General features: G+C 37.7%; 2 protein-coding genes across 9 annotated transcripts in view; both read right to left on the reverse strand.

The window, feature by feature from the left end:
• Positions 1-1,883: 1,883 nt before the first annotated feature.
• On the reverse strand, positions 1,884-11,366 carry LOC126377879 (muscle-specific homeobox protein tinman-like). The gene is made up of 8 exons (XM_050025928.1): positions 11,297-11,366; positions 10,610-10,766; positions 7,445-7,572; positions 6,389-6,522; positions 5,721-5,763; positions 3,997-4,120; positions 3,322-3,463; positions 1,884-2,638 (listed from the first exon to the last, which is right to left on the reverse strand). Exons 1-8 carry the CDS (start codon positions 11,353-11,355, stop codon positions 2,013-2,015), a joined length of 1,413 nt encoding a protein of 470 aa, XP_049881885.1. The 5' UTR covers positions 11,356-11,366; the 3' UTR covers positions 1,884-2,012.
• A 2,577-nt stretch (positions 11,367-13,943) lies between these two features.
• LOC126377829 (IQ motif and SEC7 domain-containing protein 1) overlaps positions 13,944-25,632 on the reverse strand; it is a 296,986-nt gene continuing 285,297 nt past the window's right edge. For all 8 annotated transcript variants that reach the window (XM_050025768.1, XM_050025762.1, XM_050025761.1 and 5 more), the window contains 3 exons: positions 25,369-25,499; positions 22,055-22,195; positions 13,944-21,514 (listed from right to left, as the gene is read on the reverse strand). In XM_050025768.1, the coding sequence (XP_049881725.1) occupies positions 21,405-21,514; positions 22,055-22,195; positions 25,369-25,499 (382 nt within the window). In that variant the 3' untranslated portion in view covers positions 13,944-21,404. The remainder of the gene's footprint in view (positions 21,515-22,054; positions 22,196-25,368; positions 25,500-25,632) is intronic.

Consider the following 25,632-nt stretch of genomic DNA (forward strand, 5'->3'; position numbering starts at 1 on the left):
AATTAGTACCTAAATAAAACTGACTTTTTAATTTTAAGCCTCATTTATGATTTGTCAGTTCGACGTAAAATATATAATAATTATAAATGATTTTGTAAATAAATGTTGATTTTACCATTACCACTCTTTCAGTATTACACTAAAATCTTTAATCCTATGCTCTGTTCAGAGACAGGTATTAACTACATTATGTTAATATTATGGATTTGCAGATTTATTGCTTTTTATGCTATGGATTTTAAAGTTATAATTTTTAAAATTATGGATTTTTATTAATATGCTTAATAATTATATATATTTTTATTATGTTATTCATTCTAATTGGTATGCAAATTACAGTTATGCCAAGTCTGTTATGGATTTTCAAAATAGGGTTATTAATTTTATGCAACTTAAGGGACACCCTTTTAAATTGTATTGCGCGCACTTGGCGGCAGAGCCACCGCAGCGACGCAGTATTACAGTGCGACATTATGCCGTTGCCCTTTTCTGCCGCGCGGCGAAAAACTCGTAGTGCGCAATACAAAAAGTGCTTTGCAAAAGTGCTTTTTGAAACAAATCCTGGATTTCTTTCAATTAACTTCATTCCGGGTAAACATTGAGACTACAAATTACCTGCATTGAAACTAGCGTGTCTGTTTAGTCTAGCAAGGGTTTGAGTTTGGTGATTTAAAAAAAAACTTAAGTTACCTACACTTATTAAATTACTGGACGGATTTCGATAAGCTTCTTGTTATTATACACCTTACTATAGCTACTATAAAATTAAATTAAATTGAGATCTTTTTTATTACAACATATTTTTTTATCAGCTTTGTTTTACTAAGTCACAACTAACTTACATTAATATTGCACTCAACCACAATTAACATAAAACCTAAACAACATATTAACAATAATTAAAACACATAATAACGGGTTCTTACCGCGTTTAAATGGGGATATGAGACTCCCGATATTTCGACACTGTTTCGATATTAACAATAAACCTAAACTAATTTATTTATAAAAAAAAATATTTAAAAAGACCTATTGCACTGTAGACGATTTTTTAAATGATAAGTTTTAATTTTAATACACACTTCTCTTCCCTTCAACGGTGCTGTGCCATACTGGGTCCAAGTTTTAGTTCCTATGCCTATGTATCACCCCATTTTACTACACGAAATGCAATAAATATTTGAGTATTGGATATAAGGCGCAGTACAGTCAAGAGCAATATAATGTACCCACTTTAGGACTCTGTCGCACTAACATATTTGACATTTAGTGAGACTTACAGTTCAATTTGTCAAAGAAGTTAATGTGACATGGTACCAAAGTGTATACATATTAATGCTCGCGACCGTACACCTATACTTCACCACACAGGTTCATATTTGGACCATTAGCCAATTTATATGTCACAGTTTTCAAAACGCTCGAATACCTTCGACTGTAATGTGCCATAGTTAGTACCTACTGACGAATTTACTTGTTTTGGTTTTGAAAGACTATTAAGTTAGGACCATATCTCACTAGGATCCCACGGTGGCGAAACGACCGTCGCACTATCAATGAAATATGTGCTTGTTGTGCAACCAACATAAGACACCAAGTGTTAGCGACTGCGGAGTTTTTATTATGTTTTGATTTTGTGACTAGCAGTCGCCGCATTCTTTTTCTGTTTCTGTGTTTTGACACGTTTCATTGTCCGCTGATGGTTCATATTCATCATCATCAGCCGTACGGCGCCTACAGCTGGGCATAGGCCTCCCCCAAGGATCTCCACGACGATCGGTCCTGCGCTGCCCGCATCCAGCGCATCCAGGTCGCGGGATGCCGCTGGATGCGGGCAGCGCAGGACCGGTTCATATTGATAAAATATATTATTTTATTTTTATAAAATCTCGTGTTTCCACCACCCTTACAGTCCAAAGCATTCGCTCTTTAATACCAAGAGGCAACTGCATACATACATAATGCATGGTGTCCTTGTAAGATAAGGTCCATGGTAACATACCTTATTATGGTTACAGAGTACTCTCAAAATTACTAATACCAACATTACTATCAGTATCCAATAAATGACAATCTTCAAACTCACTCCTTTTCTCTTCAGCCTTATCAAAGTTATTCTTACAAAGAAAATCTCCCACGAAATCGTTTCTATCTTCCATAATTGACTCTTCAAATGTATTATCGCGATATCTTTTGTCGCCTTCACTCTGGTAGTTTTGATATCTTTCTATTTCAAAGTCTGGTGCTATAGTTTGACCTTCACTGACACTCTCTTTGCCTAGTATGTCTTCTGTTTCAATAGTTTGTATACTGTTCGACATTTCGAAGGTTCTAGACTCATTCTTCACTTCATATTTCATGTCACCAGAATCAGTTTGCCTTTCGATTAAAGGTTTTAGGTTCATAATGTTAAAGTTCATCATTCTACCATCCCACTGTTCTGGGCTTTCCATATCAATTTGGTCTTCGCCTACTTTTTTGAAGGTACCAAGGTTGTATTGGAGGGGTATGGAGAATGAAGGTAGCTCTACTTGAGGATTCTGTCTGGTTGGTAGAGCAGCTATATGGATCGCTGGTTGAGGATGCTTCTTCGATTGGTAAGTGGTTTCTGCTAGGTTGACCATCTGGGGTGATGATACTGAAAGTGAAACAAAAGTTTCATAAACATTTCTAAGCCCTGCTAAAGTTTAAGATGAGCTTAGCCGCTCTAGGCCATGTCCGGGGACATGGCTCTTGTGACAAATACAAAGTTACTTAAGTAAATAGAAGCCGGGACCGACTTAAAGTGCACTCCGGATCATGTTTCGGATAATCTAGTGATCAACCCGCTATGTCCTAACCAAAGTGGGATTCACCAAAGTGATTTTTGTGGTAACTTATGTCCTCACCGGGATGCGAACTTGAGATCTCTGGATCGCGAGCTTAACGCTCAACTGGACCACCAAAGCCATATAGAGGTAGATACTTCTTCTTATCGTGTGGGTTGTGAGATGGAATACCAGCCTCATCAGCCCTGGTGTCAGGGTTACTATTGAGCCGCCAAAGGCTCCTGACATGGCTCATGTAACGATTACTCACATACATCAGTAAGTAGTAACCGGGACCAACGGCTTAACGTGCCTTCCGAAGCACGGATCATCTTACTTTCAGACAATCAGGTCATCAGTCTGTAATGTCCTAACCAAATTAGGGATCACAAAGTGATTTTTGTGATATGTCCCCACTTCCTCACCGTCACCCATTCGAACCTGGGGCCTCCGGATCGTAACCCCAACGCTAGATAGATGCTGAAACTACCATTGAAACGTCACAGAAGCTCACCAGGTATAGTAATGAAATCCCTCATTTCCAAAGCGAGGGCCGATGGGGATCTGTCATCTGGAGACCTGGCTGTGCGAGGGTACTGTTCACAGCCAGCCTTCTGCTGCTTCCTCCACTTAGCTCGACGATTTTGGAACCATACCTATGAAGAAACCAATAATTTTATTGAATAGAAATTCAGAATGCCTGGAGGAATGGAGCAAGAGGATAAGTTCTTCGGATTAATAATTGCTAAGTAAGTAGCCGGCACATTCACGGCCTAAGAAATACCAGCCATTACATGCATTGATTCCATTGCCCTGTGCCAACTGCCACTGTGGTCCTGTAGTACATTAGCTTGCTTCTCAAACGGGGAGTGCGGGTTCGAACCCCGCTATCGGACTTGCACCAATGAGTTATTAATCATAATGTGAAGATACAAATATAAACATATGCAGCGCATGGCGTGCAGGGGTCATGTCTCGCATGTTTGCATTCGGCTTTATACGGGCGTAGCATATGCCTCGCCACAAATATGAAGGTACACACATTATGAGGAATGCAGCGCATGGCATGCGGGGCACATGTGTCGCAATATTTGCATCCGGCTTTATACGGGCGTAGCATATGCCACGCCACGAATATAAAGGTACACACATCGCGAGGCGTGTGGGGTACAATGATATCCGCCTTTACCTGAACCCTGGCTTCCGTGAGGTCTATCCTCATAGCCAGCTCCTCTCTAAAGAAGACGTCAGGATAGTGCGTCTTGTGGAACGCTGCTTCCAGTTGCTCCAGTTGAACATTCGAGAAGGTTGTTCTGGAATCATCGAGAAATAACTATAATTAGGGCCAGTTGGAAGATCGCTTGACCCTCACTCGGTCGCAGCGCAGGTTGGATTCCAAACACCTAAACTAATTAATCTTAAATGTTTATAACGTGCTGAGCGGTGAAGAAAAACATTGTGAGGAAACCCAAATTCCCGAGAAATGCGTTTCGGATATGTGACCTAACCTGTATTGGGTTGATTATCCCCTCGCAGATTGGAACGTCAGACAGGTAGTCGCTTTCGTAAAAAACCGGACCTGCCACATCTTCAGGTTAGGTAAACGGACCCTGTGTAAAACGGGATAACGCTAGAGAAATAGAAAGGGCCATATCTCACCAGTAAAACCATGATGGACAAAATGTGTGCAATTTATGCCGTGTCTAGTTAATTGGGAGCATTGTCACGGTGGGTACTTAGTTCATCTTGCAATTGAATACAGTAATGAGCTTATGTTTCTTGAGTGTGTATGTGTAATATACAGGGTGTTTGTGGCATCGTAACGAATACTGAGGGGGATGATTCAGACTATGATTCTGAGTTAATATCAAGTGGAATTTCCTCTCAGAAAATTCATGATGTTTTGTGTTTTTTTAAATTATATTCCGTTCCATACTTTTGCGACGGAAAATTCCACTTGATATCAACTCAGAATCATGGCCTGAATTAACCCTCAAAGTTTTCGTTACGATGTCACTAACACCCTGTATATACATATATTTATTTATCGAAACATAAGCTCACTACTGTATACATATAAGCTAATATTTTAAAAGCTAATATTTACTTTCGTTTCACAAATATTAATTCAAAAGTATAGTCCAATAAATATCGAAGAAACTAAGTAATAAGTAGTACCCAAAGGAAATTTTTCGTAGAGCGCTTTTAAATTTTCTCTGAGCAAGTATTCGTAGGTGCCTATAGACATCGAATGAAAAATTGTCCTGTGGTGCCACGCCTTGCTTCTCAAACGGGAAGCGCCGGTTTGAACCCCGGTACTGGACTTGTATCAATTAGTTATTAATTTATGATAAGTGGTTTTCACTAACACAGTTGGTGCGACCATTATAGACGACGATACGGCTCACCTCCTATCACGCTGGCCTAACAGAAAGCTTGGTGATGTGTGGGTACTTAGTTTATCTTGCGATGGATGTATCTCTGACTACCCCAACTAGGATACAGTCGTGAACTTGTGTTAATTTACCCAATGTGCCTACTCCAATGAGTGTTATGAGCGTTTAGTTTAAATGTTATTTATGTATTTTATTTTACGAGGAGCTCGGTGGCGCAGCGGTAAACGCGCTCGGTCTGCGATTGTTGAAGTTAAGCAACTCTCGCAAAGGCCGGTCATAGGATGGGTGACCACAAAAAAAAAAGTTTTCATCTCGAGCTCCTCCGTGCTTCGGAAGGCACGTTAAGCCGTTGGTCCCGGCTGCATTAGCAGTCGTTAATAACCATCAATCCGCACTGGGCCCGCGTGGTGGTTTAAGGCCCGATCTCCCTATCCATCCATAGGGAAGGCCCGTGCCCCAGCAGTGGGGACGTTAATGGGCTGATGATGATGATGTATTTTATATTGAACATACGTACCTGTATCTTCTCTGTTTTCTTTTTGGAATGTCATTTTTGGAACCTGTAACATTATAAGTTATTAGTGACGTTGTCTCTTAATTTTGATCCATTATAAAGTATTATATCTTACTTTCTAAAATCAAATCATCATCCAGAAGGAAAGAGAGGAAGGGAGCGAGCTGATTAGCCGCCTCTATGGCTAGAGTAATCGGGTCGTCGGGATCGTATATTACGTCCTTCGGACGCCGATACTTTTCAGTACCGTCCCTAAGCGGGATGTATTCAGAAGCCGCAACTACCAGGGGATTTGGGTGGTGCGGAGCAGAATCGAAAAAACGTTTTGAAGCTAATTTGAGCCATTGGGCAATGGTTGGCAGACCTAGGTCAATGTGCATATTTTCATTGCGAAGGAACCACGGAGCTCCCGTGGCTTTCCGCATGAAACGATTGTGCAAAGCACACGGATCTAGTGCGAACTGGAAGTGCCGAGCGTAGTTGCATCGGAAATGAAACTAGTACATTGTTTTAAGTTTACGCGGTTATTATCCACTCCAATCTCATCAGTCATCCCGTGATCATGGCACTTGCAACAGTGTCGAAATATCGGGAGTCTCATATCCCCATTTAAACGCGGTAAGAACCCGTTATTATGTGTTTTAATTATGAAACTAGTAGATGAAACTTACTGGATTTAGGTGAATATTCTTCATCGTCGTCGTATTGCTGGTGGTCTACCGGCTCCTCGGAAGGTTCCGCCGTGGTGTACGACTCACTCGTCTCCGTCTCAGCTCGTTCACATAGCACTGATGTTGGCCCTAATCTGAAAACGCAAGGTATTCGTATTTGATCTTTTTTATTTTTATTTTATTTTTTATTGTAATGTTTAGAATATGAAGCCTATATCCTTAACATTCTAACTGAGACACTTATAATCTAATATAACAACTGTTCTGCTCCTCAATTTACGGACGGACCACTTGGTGACAGGCCATTAGCCTATCGTCCAAGAACCCAATAAAAGAAAAAAAAAAGAATAAAGTAATAGAATATAAACTAAAATTTTGTTGCTGTGTGTGTGTGCGCGCGCATATGTGTGCATTGGTGTGGTTGTCATGATCAGAATACGACTTGACAGTTGTCTTAACAGTTGCCACTGATGATTGATGGATTGATGATGAACCTTAGGGTTCGGTATGAAACAAGGGATAAGCATGCTGCTCAAACGGGTTGCACATCAGCGATATGGCTATTTGATTCGCGCGGGATATAAAGGCACTCTTCTCTCGTGTGGGTTGTGAGGTGGATTACCAACCCCATCAACCCTGGTGTCAGGGTTATTATTGAGCCGCCAAAGGCCCCTGACATGGCTCGCATGTAACGACTACTAACGTACATCAGTAAGTACTAAACGGGACCAACGGCTTAACGTGCCTTCCGAAGCGCAGATCATCTTGCTTTCGGACAATCAGGTCAGCCTGTAATGTTCTATAATCAAACTAGGGATCAAAACACAAAGTGATTTTCGTGATATGTCTCCACCGAGATTTGAACCTGGGAACTCCGGATCGTAAGCCCAACGTTCAAAGCACTGGACCACGAAGGCCATTATGTCACTCATTCATTTTTAAATTAACACCTGTCGTCCATCCCTTTCCTTTGCGGCGGATAAGAAGATTAAGGAATAACTTAAAATGAAATTAGGAGGCGTCTTCAGGAGTCAGGGCCATTATTAAAGAGCTCACCCATTAAATAAGTTAGGTATATTGTAGCAAAAGCTAGTGGTAGGCGAGACGTCATCATTCAAGATGGCCGCCGAGTCGAACCCCGCTGCGCCGGCGCCGCTCTCGCGGCCGTCCAATGGCTCCTCCATCTGAGAGGGTAAATACATCGTACAATTATTTATGAACCAAATTCAATTTTTTATTAAGTATTTGAAATACTGAAAGTACTTACTTAGTACTGAAATAAAGTCTGCGACATCTGAGCTTGTCATCGAAATAAACGTCAGTACTTATCAAATATCTTAATAAAATATATGCAGAAATATTGTAAGTACATTTGTTCATAATCTTAGTACAATTCAGCACAAAATTTATACAATCATATATTTTAATAAAATATATTATGCAGAATAATTTCGGAGGTCTAATAAGGAACAAAATTCAAGTTCTTTTCTTACGAACTTCTAGGCGTAATTTTGAACGTTCCTAATTTTTTCAAGTTATCAGCTAACCATAGGACTACCTAACGAGACGCGTAAGAAAAAAAAACTGTTATATATTAATAAGACCTCTACTGTCCTGCAATACAGTTCAAGTAAAATAACCACTAGAGTGTCAAACATTTAACTATCTTTTTTTCTTGGTATCGGGGAAATAGTAAAGCAAGCTCCATCCTCTCTGTCAACCCCAGAAAGGCCGTAGCATTAAGACACGAATGGCATAATTGACTCGTGTACTAACTTCAAGATAAATTATGAAATTTTGATACAAAATAAAGATATCTAAATATAAAAAAAGAAACATTTTCTTTTTATTTAACTTATTTGTGAATTTTAATCAAGAAAAACGTAACAATAAAATAAGTCCGACATTTTATCACGTTTTTCTATGACGTCACAGTGTGCTTTTTCATACAAATCCCATAATAATTTCGTGTTTTGACGTTTGGTAAATAATAACTGATTTGACTAGTTACAAACTAGCCTATACTTACTAATTATTTAATTAGTCAATAATAAAAAGTTTTCTACTTCCCCATCTTAGTATGTAACATAACACGGTAAGTAGTTTATTGACCGAGCATAACTGACGCGCTTAAATTGAATTAAATGCCTATAATTTAGTTAACTTTATTAAATTATCACTAAATGAGGATAACCATCTCTCCGGGGCCAGTTTTGTCGCCGCTTTCGCTCCGAAACGTGGTTTTTCGCGCCAAAACTTTGACAGCTGTCAGGTGCGGAAAACGCGCGAAACGATTTTGACACTTTTGACAGTTTGGTGTTTTTGCGGTACCCGTTTTGCGGTGGAAGTGTTGTTTTCGTGTTTTGTATAGCGAAATAACTCCATTTGTAATTATGAACTGTATAACGTCTTATTAAATTACTTAATTAGAAAGTTTACGAATCTATTGTTTACACTAAATAATACTACTTACTTTGTTGTGATCAGATATTAAATTCGTAGCACATACATTGACAAGTTACGTTACCTCATAGGATTTGGGACGCAGGCATTTCATTGGGAGAAATGTGGGTACCTAGCTCACCATGCGATGAATGTACCTCTTAATTACTGTCCCAAGTGGGGAATAAAGAGTTTTGGGTATTTTATAGTATTTTCAATACTTATATTCAATAAAAAAAGTCAAAGAACTGGCTTTTGAGCCAAAGAAGAGCGTAGTTCATAAATTAATGATAAAATATTATGATATTATCTTTATTTGTAATATATAAGCCTTATACGACAATATTAGTTAACATTTACAAGGATTTAGTTACAGGCTGTGACATAATCATTATAATATGAGTCAGCTATTATCTCTACAAGTTTTAAAACTGAGCTATAATGATTATTCGATGTCGATAACTCTTGATCCGTGTGGGACTGACATTGATACAAATTAATTAGTCAAACATAAACCTTATAATAATTGCAAAAAATGATTATAGATGGAGTTTTAGAAATACTTTTGGAAAATGAGGGATGCAGGTATAATCCAATACAGTAATTATTTTGTGTTGTACTTAAACAAAGTCTGAGATACGGTAAAAAATAAGACGATATGGTTGAGGCTAGTCCGGCGTTAACAAGATAGACGTGAACGTCGCTCAGGGTGTTAAAACTCGAAGTAGACTGATAGCGATATAAATTTGTATTGTAAATGAACTAAAAACTAAAACCCCGCTTCTACCGCGCCGGCGTGGTCCGCGTAACTGAAAGCAGGATTCGTAGAACATTCCGCCCATTTTGTCCCGCTTTCCCGGACCTGTGTGTGCTTCTTCTTCTTCTATCGTGTGGATTGTGAAGTGAATTACCAATCCCATCAACCCTGGCGTCAGGGTTATGTATTACTGAGCCGCCATAGGTCCCTGACATGACTCATGTAACGACTACGTACTTACATTAGTAAGTAATAACCGGGACCAACAGCTTAACGGGCCTTCCGAAGCACGGATCTTTTTACTTTTTAGACAATCAGGTGATCAGCCTGTAATGTCCTAACCAAACTAGGGATCACAAAGTGATTTTTGTGATTTGTCCCCACCGGAATTCGAACCCGGGACCTCCGGATCGTGAGCACAACGCTCAACCACTGGACCACGGAGGCGTGTGTGTGCTAATCAGAAGTCTTGTATCGCGAGTTGATTAGTGTACTCTATGGCTATATGAATTTCCGTCAGGATCGATTTAATGCTTTCCCTAAGATGGAGAACTTATTCCGGCCAAGTAATAAATTATATCTTAGGTAAACCACAAATACGAAAATTTTCGGTTAGTTGCGAACCAGAATGGAATTGAAATGGACTCAAGAGCTGGGATTCGAAATATTACCTACTACATTTACAAACATACCATCGGATCATACAAATACCACGAAATTTCACTTTAAACGTTCCTAAAGGACTACTCGCGTATCCATATAACATAACTTCACGACTACATTTCCAATTGGAGCAGTCAGAGATCTATCGCAAGATGAACTAAGTACCCACGCTCACCTGTGCGTTCTGTTAGATCAACCAAATAGGTGGTGAGCCGCTTCGCCGTTTATATGATGGTCGAAACAACGGTGTTAGTGCAAACTAAAACTACTCTTTTAGAAACAAATGAGTGACATACAGGACCGGGGGTTCTTCACATCCACTTTGCATCAAAAAAAAATAATAAAAAAAATTGACTTACCGTTACTGTTTTAACATTTTTCTTGTAATAAGTAGGTATATCGTTGTTTTGTTCAGTTTGCGCCGTGAAACCAGTATATGTTGTCACGTGGTCAGAGCTGAAGTGAATAGCCGGCATCGATGGACATGTGCGCACAATGTGGGGTGGAGTCGCGTTGCTAGTGGAAAATTTTTTGATGTAACTTTTCTAAAGAGATATTTTGGTGTGGTAAGGAGTAAGCTAAGTACGTATTATGTTTAGTTACCTTCTTCACAGATAAGAGAGAACAAATATCATTTAATAAACTTAATGGTCGGATGAATTATGCTTCCGCATAATTCTAATAATGAACAAACACTACGTAAGCGCTTCTTTGCAAAAAAAAAACAATAAAAAAATTTTCTTTAGCGATTTCTTTCGAGTAATTTCAGTCGGGGTAAAAGTTAAGAAATATTTACTATTGATGAATGAAACATTTTTTTTTATTTTAAATCTCTTACTTTTATAGGTTAGAAAATAAAATAAAAGTGTAGTAGGTTTCCAGTAGTTTTCCAGGCCGGTGTAGTAGTAAAATCAAATCAAATCAATTTATTTGCGAGAACACATAAAATACAAAAAGGTGGTAAAATAATTCAAATAACAATAGTAAACTATTTTATACGGGTCGATACGTGATTATGTTAAATAAGATAAAAAACAATTACCTACCTTATTAATTTTGTATTTCTGACGTTTCGGCGGTGTTGCAGCGACCGTGGCCACGGCATGACTGGCGCAGCGAGTGGTTGTCAATGCGAAGGTGTTGTAGGTGTAACTACCCTCACTTCGCTACTATTTTTTCGACAACACACAAAGCTCACAGCGTCAAACACGAAATAAGGTACCTAATTATTTTTTATTTATTTAACATTTAATCACGTACTTATAAACCCGTTAAAAATCTTAACTACTTACTAACTTATGTATAATGTGCATGAATCTTTAAAAGTGACTATCACAAACCTTCACCTGAATTGAAACTAGTACTGACTTCTATTCTGACAGATATAGTTGTTATTGAGAAAAATAGTATTTTATCAAATAACAAAATGAATAGTAAAAGCTGACAGTGTACTTACTTAACGAGATTGAATGCTTGTTGTTGTTGTTTGTGTTTTTTTTTTACTGTGTTTGTATTGTTGCTGTGGCATCCTCTAATAATAAATACTTTTTTCTTTATTTTTATTTTAACCATTATTACTTCCCCCTTCACACTTCAACGTCGATACTCAGCAGTCTCGACGAGAAATTCAAAAATTGTTAATCCAATCTTTTAACATAACATAAGCTCACGACGAAATTCCAAACGAGATAGGCAGAGATACATCCATCACAAGATGAACTGAGCTTTCTGTTAGACCAACGTGATAGGTGGTAAGCCGTATCGTCGACTGTAATGGTCGAGCCAACTGTGTTAGTCAAAACTGTAAGATAAATTAACTCATTGGTGCAAGTCCGGACAGGGTTTCGAACCGGCGCTCTCCGATTGAGAAGCAAGCCTTTTTTTTTGACGTGACTTATTGTAGATTTGCGCCGCAGATGGCATTAATTACTTGGCCGGACAAATGGGGAGCGCTGAAGGCTCTCACCCGGTACAACGTTTAAGACAACAGGCCTGAGGGTGCCCAGTTGGGTGCGAACCTCGGCTCAGGGCGTCGTCTGAGAGGAAAAATATTTGAAAGAATTAATCGACCCTAGTGGGTCGATAGCGATAAGCGCTGAATGAGGGAAATCGTCGACCACGCCGGCGGGGTCGGTATCGGGGCCCTGACGTGTTTGGTGTCGCGAGCTGATTGGCTGCCTCTATGGCTAGAGTAATCGGGTCGTCGGGATCGTATATTACGTCCTTCGGACGCCGATACTTTTCAGTACCGTCCCTAAGCGGAATGTACTCGGAAGCCGCAACTACCAGGGGATTTGGGTGGTGCGGAGCAGAATCGAAAAAACGTTTGGAAGCTAATTTGAGCCATTGGGCAATGGTTGGCAGACCTAGGTCAATGTGCAGATTTTCATTGCGAAGGAACCACGGAGCTCCCGTGGCTTTCCGCATGGAGAAGCAAGCCAACTATTAACCAATCTTTCAATTGATTGTAAAAATATTTTTATATGTCAACTCCACTCCATGCCACCCTAGTGCCAGCCGCCTAGAAAACTCATGACGTTTTACCGCCTATACATTACTCTGTATAGATATGTGATGTGCTTAACACAGCTTAGTAGGGGAGGTGGGGAGAATACGTACAAGTGCAGTATCGTTGCTCGTTGCGGCTTTGTCTCTAGAGGGCAATGGGGTCGTCAGTCGAAAGGGAATCGGGGAAACTAGGAATCATTGCGGTCTTAGTGAATTCCACTGAGGTCCTTCGCTGTGAGTTGCCACTCAGCCACTCTCTCTCTTTATTTAAGAGCTGCGCTCTTGTCGATGGAGTAATCGCCATTCCTTTCTTCTTCCCGCCAAAACCTTCACCTCCTGATACGACACGACCTGCACCTTCTCTTTTATCTGTTTCATAAATGCTCTCCTAGGTCTACCCCTTCCTCTCTTCCCTTCATTTTTTCTTTCTATGATGTTTTTTATGAATCGTGTCGTATCAGGTGGCCAATCATATTTCCTCTTCGGTTCTCTATAGACGTCAATATGGCCTTTGCCACACTAGACGGAAATTCCGTCGCCGAACTTTCGCGGCGGAACACCAATACATGTTATTGCATATAAATCGGTCTTTTTAAAAATGGGTTCAGATGCATAATGCGGAACCTCCAGTTTCTAACACAATCAAAATCCCTGCCACGTGAAAGCAAAAATATCCTAGCATCATCATCAATTTAACAGCCACGCTCTTGTCGGTGTAGCATTCTCTATTCTTTCACTTCCTTATAAGACACGACGATCGCCTTCTCTTTAATTTATTGTTTCGTGTAAGCTCTTCTTAGCCTTCCCCTTTCTCTCTTTCCTTCTATATTCCCTTCTATGAAAATGACAAAAGTTATTCTTGCAAATATCCAGTTAGAACTTAAGGTATCTAAGTATGTAGACTGGCTTTTATTGTCAACAGACTTCAAAAAAATTAGGTTGTTCTGAAGTCAGCACACATCTTGTTTTCTAGATTATCATTTAATAATTTATCTTTAAGCCGGTCATTTAACCTATCAGAGCGTTGGTTTGTGTCAATAAAACCAAGACAGAGGTCCATCTGATTGGGACCAAATGCACTAATAATATATTTTGTAGGTACATTTGTTAATTGTTATTTATATAAAATTAGATAAATATTCAGTACCCAAGGAACGGTGGGCTAAAGAAAATAAAACACGCGAAAATCCTCATGAAAGTTAATTCATATTTAATAAATAAATACATTTTCATTGTTTTTTAAAATAAAACTATTATAAGTGACTTAGTTGTAGCAACTCTCAACAACGTTATTATACAACATACAGGGTGCTTTTAAAAATGATATCCCAAAAAAAATTTTTGATATTTTTTCATAAAAAATTTTTTTTGGGATTTTTTCAGTAAGCAACCCTGTATTAAGGTGACGCACACACCATTTATTGCTTATCCACTACTTTTATATAACAATTACAAACTATTGGATATATATTAGAATGTACTCTTCAATATACATATTAAGTATATAAGTTAGCAGGGGTATGTTACAGAAAAAAAAATAAACCCATAACTAGGGTAAGCTTAAAACTAAAAAATTACAATGACGCCTCTAAACTTTACATTGCCTATGGTACCTTACATTTTAGAGGCAAAAAGATCTAAAAAAATCAACAAAAAAATGGTTTTCGTAGAGCGAACACAAAAAATATACATCTTTGGTTTCAAGCGAAACTTACAAGCATTTTTACAAAAAAGCTACCGTCGAACATAGAACCTCCTTCTTTTTGAAGTCGGTTAATAATGGCAGCTTCTTCATAGTAGATACTATTTTAAAATATCATTACAAAAAATGTATTTTTTTAGTCCTGGAAGTAAGTTATGTAGTTAAGTAAAGCTTAAAACAATTCTGATTATTCATTAAAAATAAAAAAATGCGTTCGATTTTTCAAAAATCTTAGTAAAAAGAACTCGGAGGTAAAAGTAAGTAGTTATGTTCAAAACGTATCTACTATGAGGCTAACTCGCCAGAATCACAACATAACAAAAAATAATTGAAAATAAACCGTATACATAATGGAACAAACACGCAAATCGCTTGAAATACGTATTGGAAAATACATTAAGATTTTTTAAAACTAACAGGTTTGGGATTAAATGAAATATTAAGTAGATGTTTTTTTTTTTAATGATACATGATTTTAGGGTGGCATCACTGTTGACATACTTTTAATATTTTGCATACAAGCGATGTTTTTTTTAATGCGTGAATTTTTTTTAAACAAGTGACAGAATCCCGGTTTGGGCTCTAAACCACTAAATTCGACTTTATCAGTTTGAATTCACATTTGGATCATAGATAACTGATATCACGTGGTTCCCTTTACAAATACCCGGGTAGTGGCAATGTGGTCGCCCGAGTAACTAATATATAAAACACTACGTAAAACAGGTCTCTCGTCATACTAAAAAAATTGCTGCTAAAACGCACTCAAATGCAACGCCGGTAGCGATTATTTGTACTAGCGATTATGTGTTCATAATGATACTAAACGCCGTCGCTAGATGGCGCCTTTTTCATATATCAGCTTATACAGCTAGCGACATCTAGTTACTCCGTAACGAAATATAGTAATAATATACTACGGTATCTACCCATACCACAAAAAGGGCAAGTGCCGAGTATTAGTACTAAATCTGAAATGTATGGAAAGGACCCGGCATGATTGTATGAATAACATAACATAAACAGCCTATATACGCCCCACTGCTGGGCACAGGCCTCCCCTCAATTATACGGAGACGGTACGGAGCATACTCCACCACTGCTGCTCCACTGCGGTTTGATGGAGGTATTTTACGACCCTCCGAAGCACGAAATCAATCAGGTGATTCAAGCTTGCAATGTCCTTACCAAACAAAGGACAGTCTCACAAAGTGATTCAGACTATGTCCCCATCGAAACGCACCCGGACCTTCAGATGTTTGATTGTTGGCTGGATGTTTCTTTGATTGTATGCAAAATATTATAAAGCATCGTACATTACCCAGTGATATCAGAAAGCTCTGAAAACTTTCATGCTGACATACATACACTCACGCCCATCTCCCACCGGGGTGAGCAGAGACAATACAATCCCGAAATGTATGAGAATGACGTCTTAAAGTTAAATCCAACGACGAACAGTTTAATCAATTCCTTTCTTTTTGTCATGCATTACACTTGTTTACAACTAACACAGACATTACAAAAGGTTTTAATTTGAATTTAGACTTATTATGAAAATCAAACTCTTATCCAATAGTTTTTATTATAGATTGACCAACTTAATAATCATCATTGTAAAATATAAATACATATAAGCTCTTGGCATTATCCCAATGGACCAGAGATATATCCATCGCGATACGAACTAAGCGCCCACATATTACCGAGCTTTCTGTTAGACCAACGTGATAGGTGAGCCGTATCGCCGTCTATAACGGTCGAGCCAACTGTGTTAGTGAAAACTGCACATAACAAAAACTATTTACTCATTACTAGTTCCGGATCAATGAAAATAAACTTATTATTTTGGATGTTACTTTAATTAATCGAACACCATATTGAAGCAATTATTCAAAAGAAATATCGCAATTTGACATTCGCGCATATTAAGTGCGCAACGTCAAATAGAAATATTCCTTTCAGATGAATTGCTTCAATGTGGCAGCGTACGCGTTTAAAAAAACATAATTTACTATTAAGTCAGTCAAGCTATTTCATGGAGATTCAAAGGTTTTTTTAATGGACAGATTTTGGCAATAGGTTCTTTTCGTTATACAAGATATACTAGTAGTGAAGTCATGTTCACTGAAATCATAGTTTTAGGGGGCCACGTTGTTATAAACCGAAAAATAAATCGAAAAATAAACCGAAAAATATAAGGTCGGAATTTTTCGATTCAATTTTCTCTTTGTGAGTTTCTTTAAGTGCTATAAAAAATAAAAAATCCGTTAAATATTGCATATTGCGGAAACATCGGGTACTTTAATTTGCTTTGCTTTTGAATTGGTTTTAAAAGAATATAATAATTCAAATTTAGAAGTTACACCAGGAATTATAAACGGTCAAAACGGGGCTCCCCAACCGATTCGGAAACACTCCTTAGAATTCAACAATCATTTTGTCTATCTACCCACGTATCAAATAGTAGAAACAACGACCCTACGTAACTGGTATAAAGTCAACATTAGCTACATTAGATTAGTCAACATTTAGATACTTGGCCGGCCTTTAAAAATTAAAAAAAGTCATGAAGATAGAAAAATGATTGAAACAACTGTGTTTATTTATAGAACAGACATGGCTGTAGTGTCTAACGTGTCACTTGCTTTCATAGTGGTGTTCCCTGCAAAATTTAGTTGGTGTTTACAATTTAATTTAGTTTGACAGTTCTAAAACTAACTTTATCTCTGTCTTGCACTCGTTGTAAGAGAAGGACGGCACTATTTTTATAGCTGTCAGATTAAAATAACAAAAATTTTTGGTTGACATCTAAGGACACGGATAAAATTAAATTATTTTAGTAAATTACATTTTCGAATTCAAATATTTATTCAAAATTAAAATTTTAATGCTCAATAATAAAGTTGGGTTGACTGGAAGAGATCTCTTTTAGAGATAAATCCACCTTTTGTACCTATTTTTTTGACATCATTTATGTATTCATGTGTACAATAAAGAGTTTAATAATAATAAAAACACACTCGTTACATTACATAATACAACAGCTTTTACAAACCGATGACACGTTTTATACAACCAAAAGGCAGTTCTAAAAATAAACGCAGCGTTTTCTTACATTATGTGAAAGTTTATTTTCCCTATAAGCATTTTCCGAAAGTATTAGTATTTATTCTTTTTCTCTAGACCGGCCATATAGTCATTTATAATTTAAAGGTACTTATAACTAGGTATAAGTAAAGGTAAATCCAAGGGGTACAGGTAACATTACTTAGGTAAGTCAAGTCGATACTTAGACCAAGCAGCGTTCGGGTTGATAGGACTTAGTTGGGAAGTATTCGGAACTTAGTCTAGTTTTGGACATTCGAATATAGTTTAAAGCAAGACTTGAACATTTAACTAGTTTTAAACTGTACTTGGAATACAGTTGTTCGTTCGTCAAGTATCTCCGTTAAATATAGCTGGATTAATTTGTAAATAGGACAGAATTTTCAAATATTTTCGAAGTGCACTTTCAAACTAACCCAGCTATAATAGTACGGAGTACAACCATTACACCACAGAGGGTGTAAGTCAGTAGTACTACTATATTTATAACGGTAAAGAAATTGCAATCACAGTTTAAAACAAGTTGAATACTTGAGCCTAAAAGCAACCAAAACCGAGTTTTCAAAACAACTGACATGTAATTTTTCGGCTGTTTTTAGGGTTCCGGACCTCAAAAGGAGAAACGGAACCCTTATAGGTTCACTGACGTCTGTCTGTCGAGACTTTTTTAATGTAACTTTTACAGACAGCTCTTTCGAAAACTTAGCTTAAGGTTTTTTTATATCTCTGAAAATATGATTAAAAATCATTTAAAATCACACTGCTAATCCTTTCAAAACTACGATGGTTTCTTGAATGTGATATGTGATTCTCTAAAAGCCACTTCAACTTTTGTTAAAAGGTGTAAATCGAGCTCGTTCGAAGCTCATATCAATACGGGACAAAGTATCCAATCTATATGTAGTATTATTTTTTTTATATTCTACAGCCATACGCCTTAGACAATAATATCTAAGTAACGTCTGAAAAAAAAAATTAGTCGTACTTTCAGAGATATCCAGGCTGTTAGTGACATCGTAACGAACACTGAGGGGGATAAATCGGACCATGATTCTGAGTTAACATCAAGTGGAATTATCCGTCGCAAAATTCACGACTTTTTGTGTTTTTTAAATAATTTTCAATTCTTTACGTTTGCGATGGAAAATTCCACTTGATATCAACTCAGAATCATGGTCTGAATCATCCCCCAAAGTTTTCGTTGCGGTATCACTAACACCTTGTGTAAAAGGAAAAAAGCTCGAGTCTTTGAAGGGAAAATAGATCATAATCACGTAAAGTGAAGGTAACTTATCCTACTCCAAAAGATTACACTACCGCTAATAAACTTTCAACAATATCTTGAATAAATTCGTACTTTTTATTCTTCAAATATTTTTTTATTTAAATTTTTAATGAATAAATATTAATTTTAACTGTGATGTAGTAATTATTATGTATTGCTTTTTGTGCTTCAGAATATTTTTTTTTTTTTTTTGTGATAAGTAGTATCTACTCTTCTCTATTGCGTTGCGCCCTATATTTCCCAACGTATTTACAATTATTCTAAAAAAAAAGATGAATTTGAGCATTTTATTCACTTGGAGACGAAATGCAAATAAATGCATAATATGATAATTGTAAATTTATAACAAAAGAGTTGACCGCACTTAAGCAGCGTGGTGGAGTATGCTCCATACCCGATCCAGTTGATTGAGGGGAGGCCTGTGCGCAGCAGTGGTACGTATATGAGCTATTAAGTTATGTCATATTATAAGGTTACATCAGCAAGGTGTAGAGGTATGCAGAAGTGTATACACTCATTCCTTGCCAGCTATGATTAAATCCCATGTAATAGGGTGCGAGCCTATTGCCATTAACCGGACACAAATCCTTGAAACCACAAGTCAATGCAAATTGTCGGACTTGTGACCTCCCCCCTCATTTGGGAGTATATGCAACTATTATGAAAATGCGGTTCCTGTCATAGAGAAACATCTTCACTTATTACTTGTTTATTATCTAATAATATAATAAATAATCTCCAATTGAATAAAGTGCCATAAAATTGTTAAGATAAAAATCTTTCTAAAATAACATTAATTTAATACTTCTCGATGGTAACGTGCATGAAATTACTTTTTTTTTTCAAAATGGTGATTAAATTACTGCTTTGAAAACCCGTAAAACTCTGACCTTACTTCGGTCTGCCCTGCAAAGTTGCCAAGGCGCAGACCAACCTTTTACAACTATTAGCTTACACAGTTCAAAATCCTTTTAACATCATTCGACTAATCCCAAAATATGGACCCAAATTCCATTTTCGATTCACATACACCCCATGATTTTAATATAAAAAGAGATTTTTTGAAAAATATAAAAATATTTTTCTCTTCTCCGTGTCGTTGCAATGTTGTACCGTATTGTCTAATCCTGTGTTTTCGAGAAACTTCTTATGAATATACGAAAATTCGAGTTCAAATTGATTTTGACCGCAACTTACTAAAAAAAAATCACAAAAGACACGCTTACCTAGCAAATGCCTTTTCGGTTCTATAGCTTATCGCAGAATTTTTTTGTCAAGTTTTCACTCCGCAATCAATTATTGGCATAATATCATTTCCCAACTAGTTCACTTGTCAAAAACCGAAACATTTGGGTAATTAAAAATTGCGTAGGTATAATTGTTCGGCGAAAAGGCGCTACATCTGCTTATTCACTAAATGAAAGCTCCAAGAATTCAGTTAACATCATAATTGATGATTTTATGTAATAATTATAAGTTGCGGTCAGTTTTAAAATGCATTTAGAAATCAAATGTTTACAATAAGAACGGCCAAATATGCTACGTATTGGCACTAAAGTATTAGAAGTCCAAACCCTGCCCTTAATTAAATATTACACCGGTATCCCTGAGACTGTGTTTAACAGGACTTTTGCTAGTATTGAGAAAGATTTAAACAACCAACGGTCATATATTTGAGACATAAAAATACCAAAATTTTGTTTTTTTTTTTCAAGATTTTACGTCTTTTCGGTGGCGCATATTTATTAATTATATTAAAGCAAGATCAATTGTGCACTTGAATACCGTTTTATCACTTGAACAGAATTGTCTTTAGTACCCAATACTTTGCAAAGTAGTTTTTTGTAGCCAATATTTTGCAAAGTTTGCAAATACTGGACCACCGAAATGACATAAAAATCTCTAAAACCTAGCCACTGTCCTGTTCAACACATTCATTTATGAAAAGTAAAACCAATGTCACCAATTATTTGCCTCGACCTTAAATGTTAAATAACCCAAATGTATTATAAAATACCGATAAATTACAATATCTAATCCTTGTGATGTACATTTGGCAAACTTAGTACACTTCAGAAATATCGTTTATTATACTGATTGTGTTATATTTTCTACTGTTATAGAACATTCAAGTACTGAGAGTCCAAACAAAATTAATTTTACATTTTAGTAACTTTGCTAACTATCTATATTTGAATGTTTCATAAAAGCATGTTCCATACTGATTACTGTATTTACCTTAATAATATCAAGTTGAATTACTTTCAAAGATTCGAAAAAAAGATGGCACAGAAATGAGACGTGTCTCACAGTAAAATGCGACTTTAAAACATTCACGAAATCTATAAAGCGAAATTTTAGCCTAAATCTCTCGATATAAGAACGCTTCTGCGTTCGGGGACCAATCATTCGTAGAATCCTAAATCAATTTTTTGGATTCCGAATTATTCGGTTCAAGAAATCGGATTTATCCGAAATATTCGGTTCAAGAAATCGAATTTATCCGAATGAATCGTATTAAATTCCGGTATTGGTCGAAGTTGTTACCGCTTTAGACTTCAGTGCTCTTTCCGAGTTGTCCTTGCTTGTCCGGAACGCCTGAAGCGCTTAGTTTGCGCTGCCGACCAGGGAATATGCCGCCGATGCCACCGAAGAGACGACCTAGAAGAGGAAAGAAAGCTAATTTAGAATTTGTACGAAAATACGTAAAGATCAGATGAAACAGACTTATTATCTGGGGTATGGTACGCCAACTTGATAAGGGCAATGGCTAGTATTCAAATCTGTTTTAGGACTCCGATCTACTAATACAAGCACTGTATTCAAAATTATGATCAACAAACTGTCTAAATGTAGCTATCGAAATAAACTTTTTATTTTCCATTTAAACAATTTTGGACGGTTACTGAAAAGACTGGTTGAGACCACGTAAAATATAAAGAAGAACAGGAGAACATAGACCTTTGCCTAACAGCGTCATCATATGGGCTAGATTAGATTAGGTAAATGGAACAATGATAACAAGAAACAATCTGCTGCAAATTGTTGTGGCTCTGCCCTGCGTATCTTGGATATCTTGCTAAACCACCGCTCGACATAGACCGCTGTACGCCATTAAGCTCAGTCCTCGGCTTTTCTCTCCCAGCCGCTGCCAGCCACCTTATGGATATTGTCACTCCATCTAGCACAAAGATATCATACCTGGTGACCGTTGTTCCCCGGGGTGTCGAGGCGACGTGGCATGCAGGGCGTTGCGGCTGCCTTGCTGGAAGGATACCGACATGCCACTATCCAGACTGCCGACGGAACCCCTTCGCTGGAGACGCTCGGCCGCTAGTTGCACTGGAAGATATTGTCAGGTTAATTAAAAAGAAGAATAACATCTATTATTTGAGGAAATGAAAACGTTGACGTAACATAAACATGAAAAAAAACAACGCAACCAAATAGGACCATCCATTCTGGTGCTACGATGATGGAGACAGATAGACAAATTGATGAAACTTACTATAACACGTCTCCACGTAACGTTGCCGGTTAAAAAAGATATGACGTTGGTCGAAATAATGATATGAAGGACGTCGTCAATAAATGGACTCAACAGCCATGGCGTGAGCCACGACGCTGATATTTTACGGGCACAGCCGAATAAAGCATGAACATCGCGTTCCATACGTATTACTCCAATGTAGCCTTTTTAGCCCCTGTGGAAGCGCAGTAGGTAGAACACTTGGCTCTCACTGCAAGAACGCAGGTTCAAATCCAGAAATCGTTTTCGAATTCATGTTTGAACCATAAATTATTATCACTTGCTCATCGGTGAAGGAAAACATCGTGAGAAAACCCACATACCCGAGAACGCGAATTGGAGGGTCAGACAGGTTTTGGAGGAAACCGGACCTGTCTAATCTTCAGGTTAGGTAGGCGGACCCTGTGAAAACGGGATAACACCACGAAGATGATGTAGCTATTTCAACCCCCTATAGCTGAATGTTAGGGAACTGACTACCATTTAAACTTTTACTACTACATACGCAGTACCGTACTCTAAACTTTACAACGTAACGTAATTAGAATGACAACAGGACAGAAATATAACACATCGCCTGGAGAAATCTCTCCGTTTCTTTCGCACAAAGGGTATATAGCTTAATACGAAAGAGACGAGAGTGTTTGTGTGTGAATGTTTTTAATCATGTTACGTTTCAAGGGGTACAAAGACTCACTACAAATTATGACGAAAGCAGTGCATTCTACAAATTATTTTGACGATGTAATTAATATCCCGTACTGGCCATGCAAGCGAGATAGACAATCCTCTTACTCCTCAGCGGCTACCGGACATTTCAGACTAAAGTAAGACCCAAAGGGGGTGAGGTCAGTGCACAATACGTATTGGTGCGGGGCGTTACCGTTCTATACCTACAGTCTTTAATCTATGCCATTGCTTACAGGCTTCAAACAACTTTATTAACAATAGGTGAAACTATTTTATAATTATTGTCATGCATTGCTTTTCATATAAAAAGAACGATAGGTAAACTTTTGTGCCTATTTGAAGCGCCATCTACTGGTGAATTTGGGAAACGATCGTGTTTTTGGTTCTTGTAACATGCCTTGTTCACACGTGCTGTTTTCCGGCGAAATAGTGCACTTAACGAGTGCGTATAAAAACTAGGCACCCAAGCAGTTGATGCATTCTGAGGCAAACCTACAATAAGTCACGTTAAACAAAGGTGCGTTTACACTTCTTGTTTACATGACTTAAAATGAGGTTGTCTGATGGCACTAACTACTTGATCGGAAAATTGAGAGCGCTGAGGGCTGTCTTTCGGTACGTAATGTATGCAATCACACGATTATATTTAAGAGAATTGGCCCCAAGTGAAAAGAAGGGAAACGTCGACCAAGCTGACGCACGTGATGGAGTAAATACGCAACAAGTATCGACCGAGTGCACTGTCTCGCCGTTTTGCTCGGTACGTGTAAACGAGGCATTATGGTAGGATGAATGGGGGGGTTGAATACGAATTGTTCGGACACTCACGACTGCGGCAGTATCCTTCAGCGACATATGGCGGCGGTCAAGTTGGCACAAAACACGTTATGATTAAATTTCTTGATCATAATATAGTGAATTATATTAACAATAAACTTAGTATAGCAGAAAAAATAGACCTATTAGTGGGTCTAACAGAAAGCTCGGCGATTTGTGGGTACTTAGTTCATCTTTCGGATGGACCTCTGACTACCCCAATTGGGATATAGTCGTGAGCTCGTCAAGCAGAAAATTACAAGATGTTGCATTAAGTAATAACTCGTAAAAATAAGTAAATAATTATAATAAAGAATATTATTATAATAATAAATTATAATAGATAAGGAATTGCGGTAAGGAATTTATTATTATAATAAAGGAAATTATTATAATAATAAATTATTATATTAGAGTATTCTAATTGCGTTAGAATACTCTTTAACGCAATTCCTTATCTATTATAAATTACATTAAATAAATAATGAAGCTCAAAGTTTGTTCTAAAATCACTTAAGATGTAAAAAAAATAGTAGAAAAAAATGTTAATTACGTAAACATTAAAATTTGGTAAATTAAAGTAACTAACGTAACTTAGGCCGCCATTCCTGCAGACACCTCCTAATTTTAAGTTATATCCGTCATTTGCTTATCGAATGAATAACCCGGGCGAATTATATAGGTATCTCGCTGATAACTTTTTGCTTAATTCTGCCGGGTTATTGGCTAATATAAAATTTCGGGAGCATTTTTAAATTTCGGCCTAAAATTGATGTGTATTCCATGAATTTTATGATTGTCGATTACCCGTCCTTTTCCTTTTGGACGGATAGGAAAATGAAAGGTATAACTTAAAATAAAATTAGATTGTTTTCTCGAAGTTTCGGTCGCGTTGCAGCGACCGTAGTTACGGGAGAACTGGCGCGGGGAGTAGTTCTCATTGCGAAGGTGTTGTAGGTACCTCACTTCACTGCTTTATTTACTTACCTTATGTAACATTTGAACCTGACAGAGGGCAGTCCTATTCAGAGGCGGAGGACAGGAGTCCTAGTACGGCTTTGAAATAGACTACTCAGGGCGTCATCCCACTCGCGTCAGAGTACCTACTGCGGGGCGGAGGGCAAGAGGGAACCCACTGCCCTATTTTTCCCTAGAAAAGTAGCATGGAGAATGCTATACAGAAAAGAGCGTGGCTCTTAATTTAGTGATTATAATTTAAAATTAATTCACGTATCGTTAAAAATAGTTTAATGTTGCTGCCGCTGAAGTCGAAATCGACTATGAAGCATCGGTAATTGATACTATAAGCAAAAACGATGTTACATATTTCAATCATACGTCAATCATGAAAGAAAAATCGACCTTATTATAACTGGCCTGTAATCGTTATTTGTACAAGCCATATATTGATAGTCAAAAGATGGAAAATGAACCATGTTTTTCTAATTATGCCGCTCTAAAGGGTAGGCAAGACACATACCGGGATCATTAATATCGACGAGTGAGTTGCTGAGTACATTCCGCTTGATGATGCTGGTGGGAGGTGGGTTGGAGGTCAGCCGCGCTGGGGCCGCTGGCGCCGGGCAGCTGGGCGGCGGCGGGACCACCACGCTGCAATTTCAATCAATGTATCAATCAATCAACCAACCTGACTTATTGTAGATTTGCCACAAATGGCTGGGACCGTCTGAGAACCAATTTTAGGCAGGTAAATTACTGAAACTGTAATCAATATTGGTTTTTA

The sequence above is a fragment of the Pectinophora gossypiella genome, chromosome 24 (genome assembly GCF_024362695.1).
Source record: "Pectinophora gossypiella chromosome 24, ilPecGoss1.1, whole genome shotgun sequence".
Lineage (NCBI taxonomy): Eukaryota > Metazoa > Arthropoda > Insecta > Lepidoptera > Gelechiidae > Pectinophora > Pectinophora gossypiella.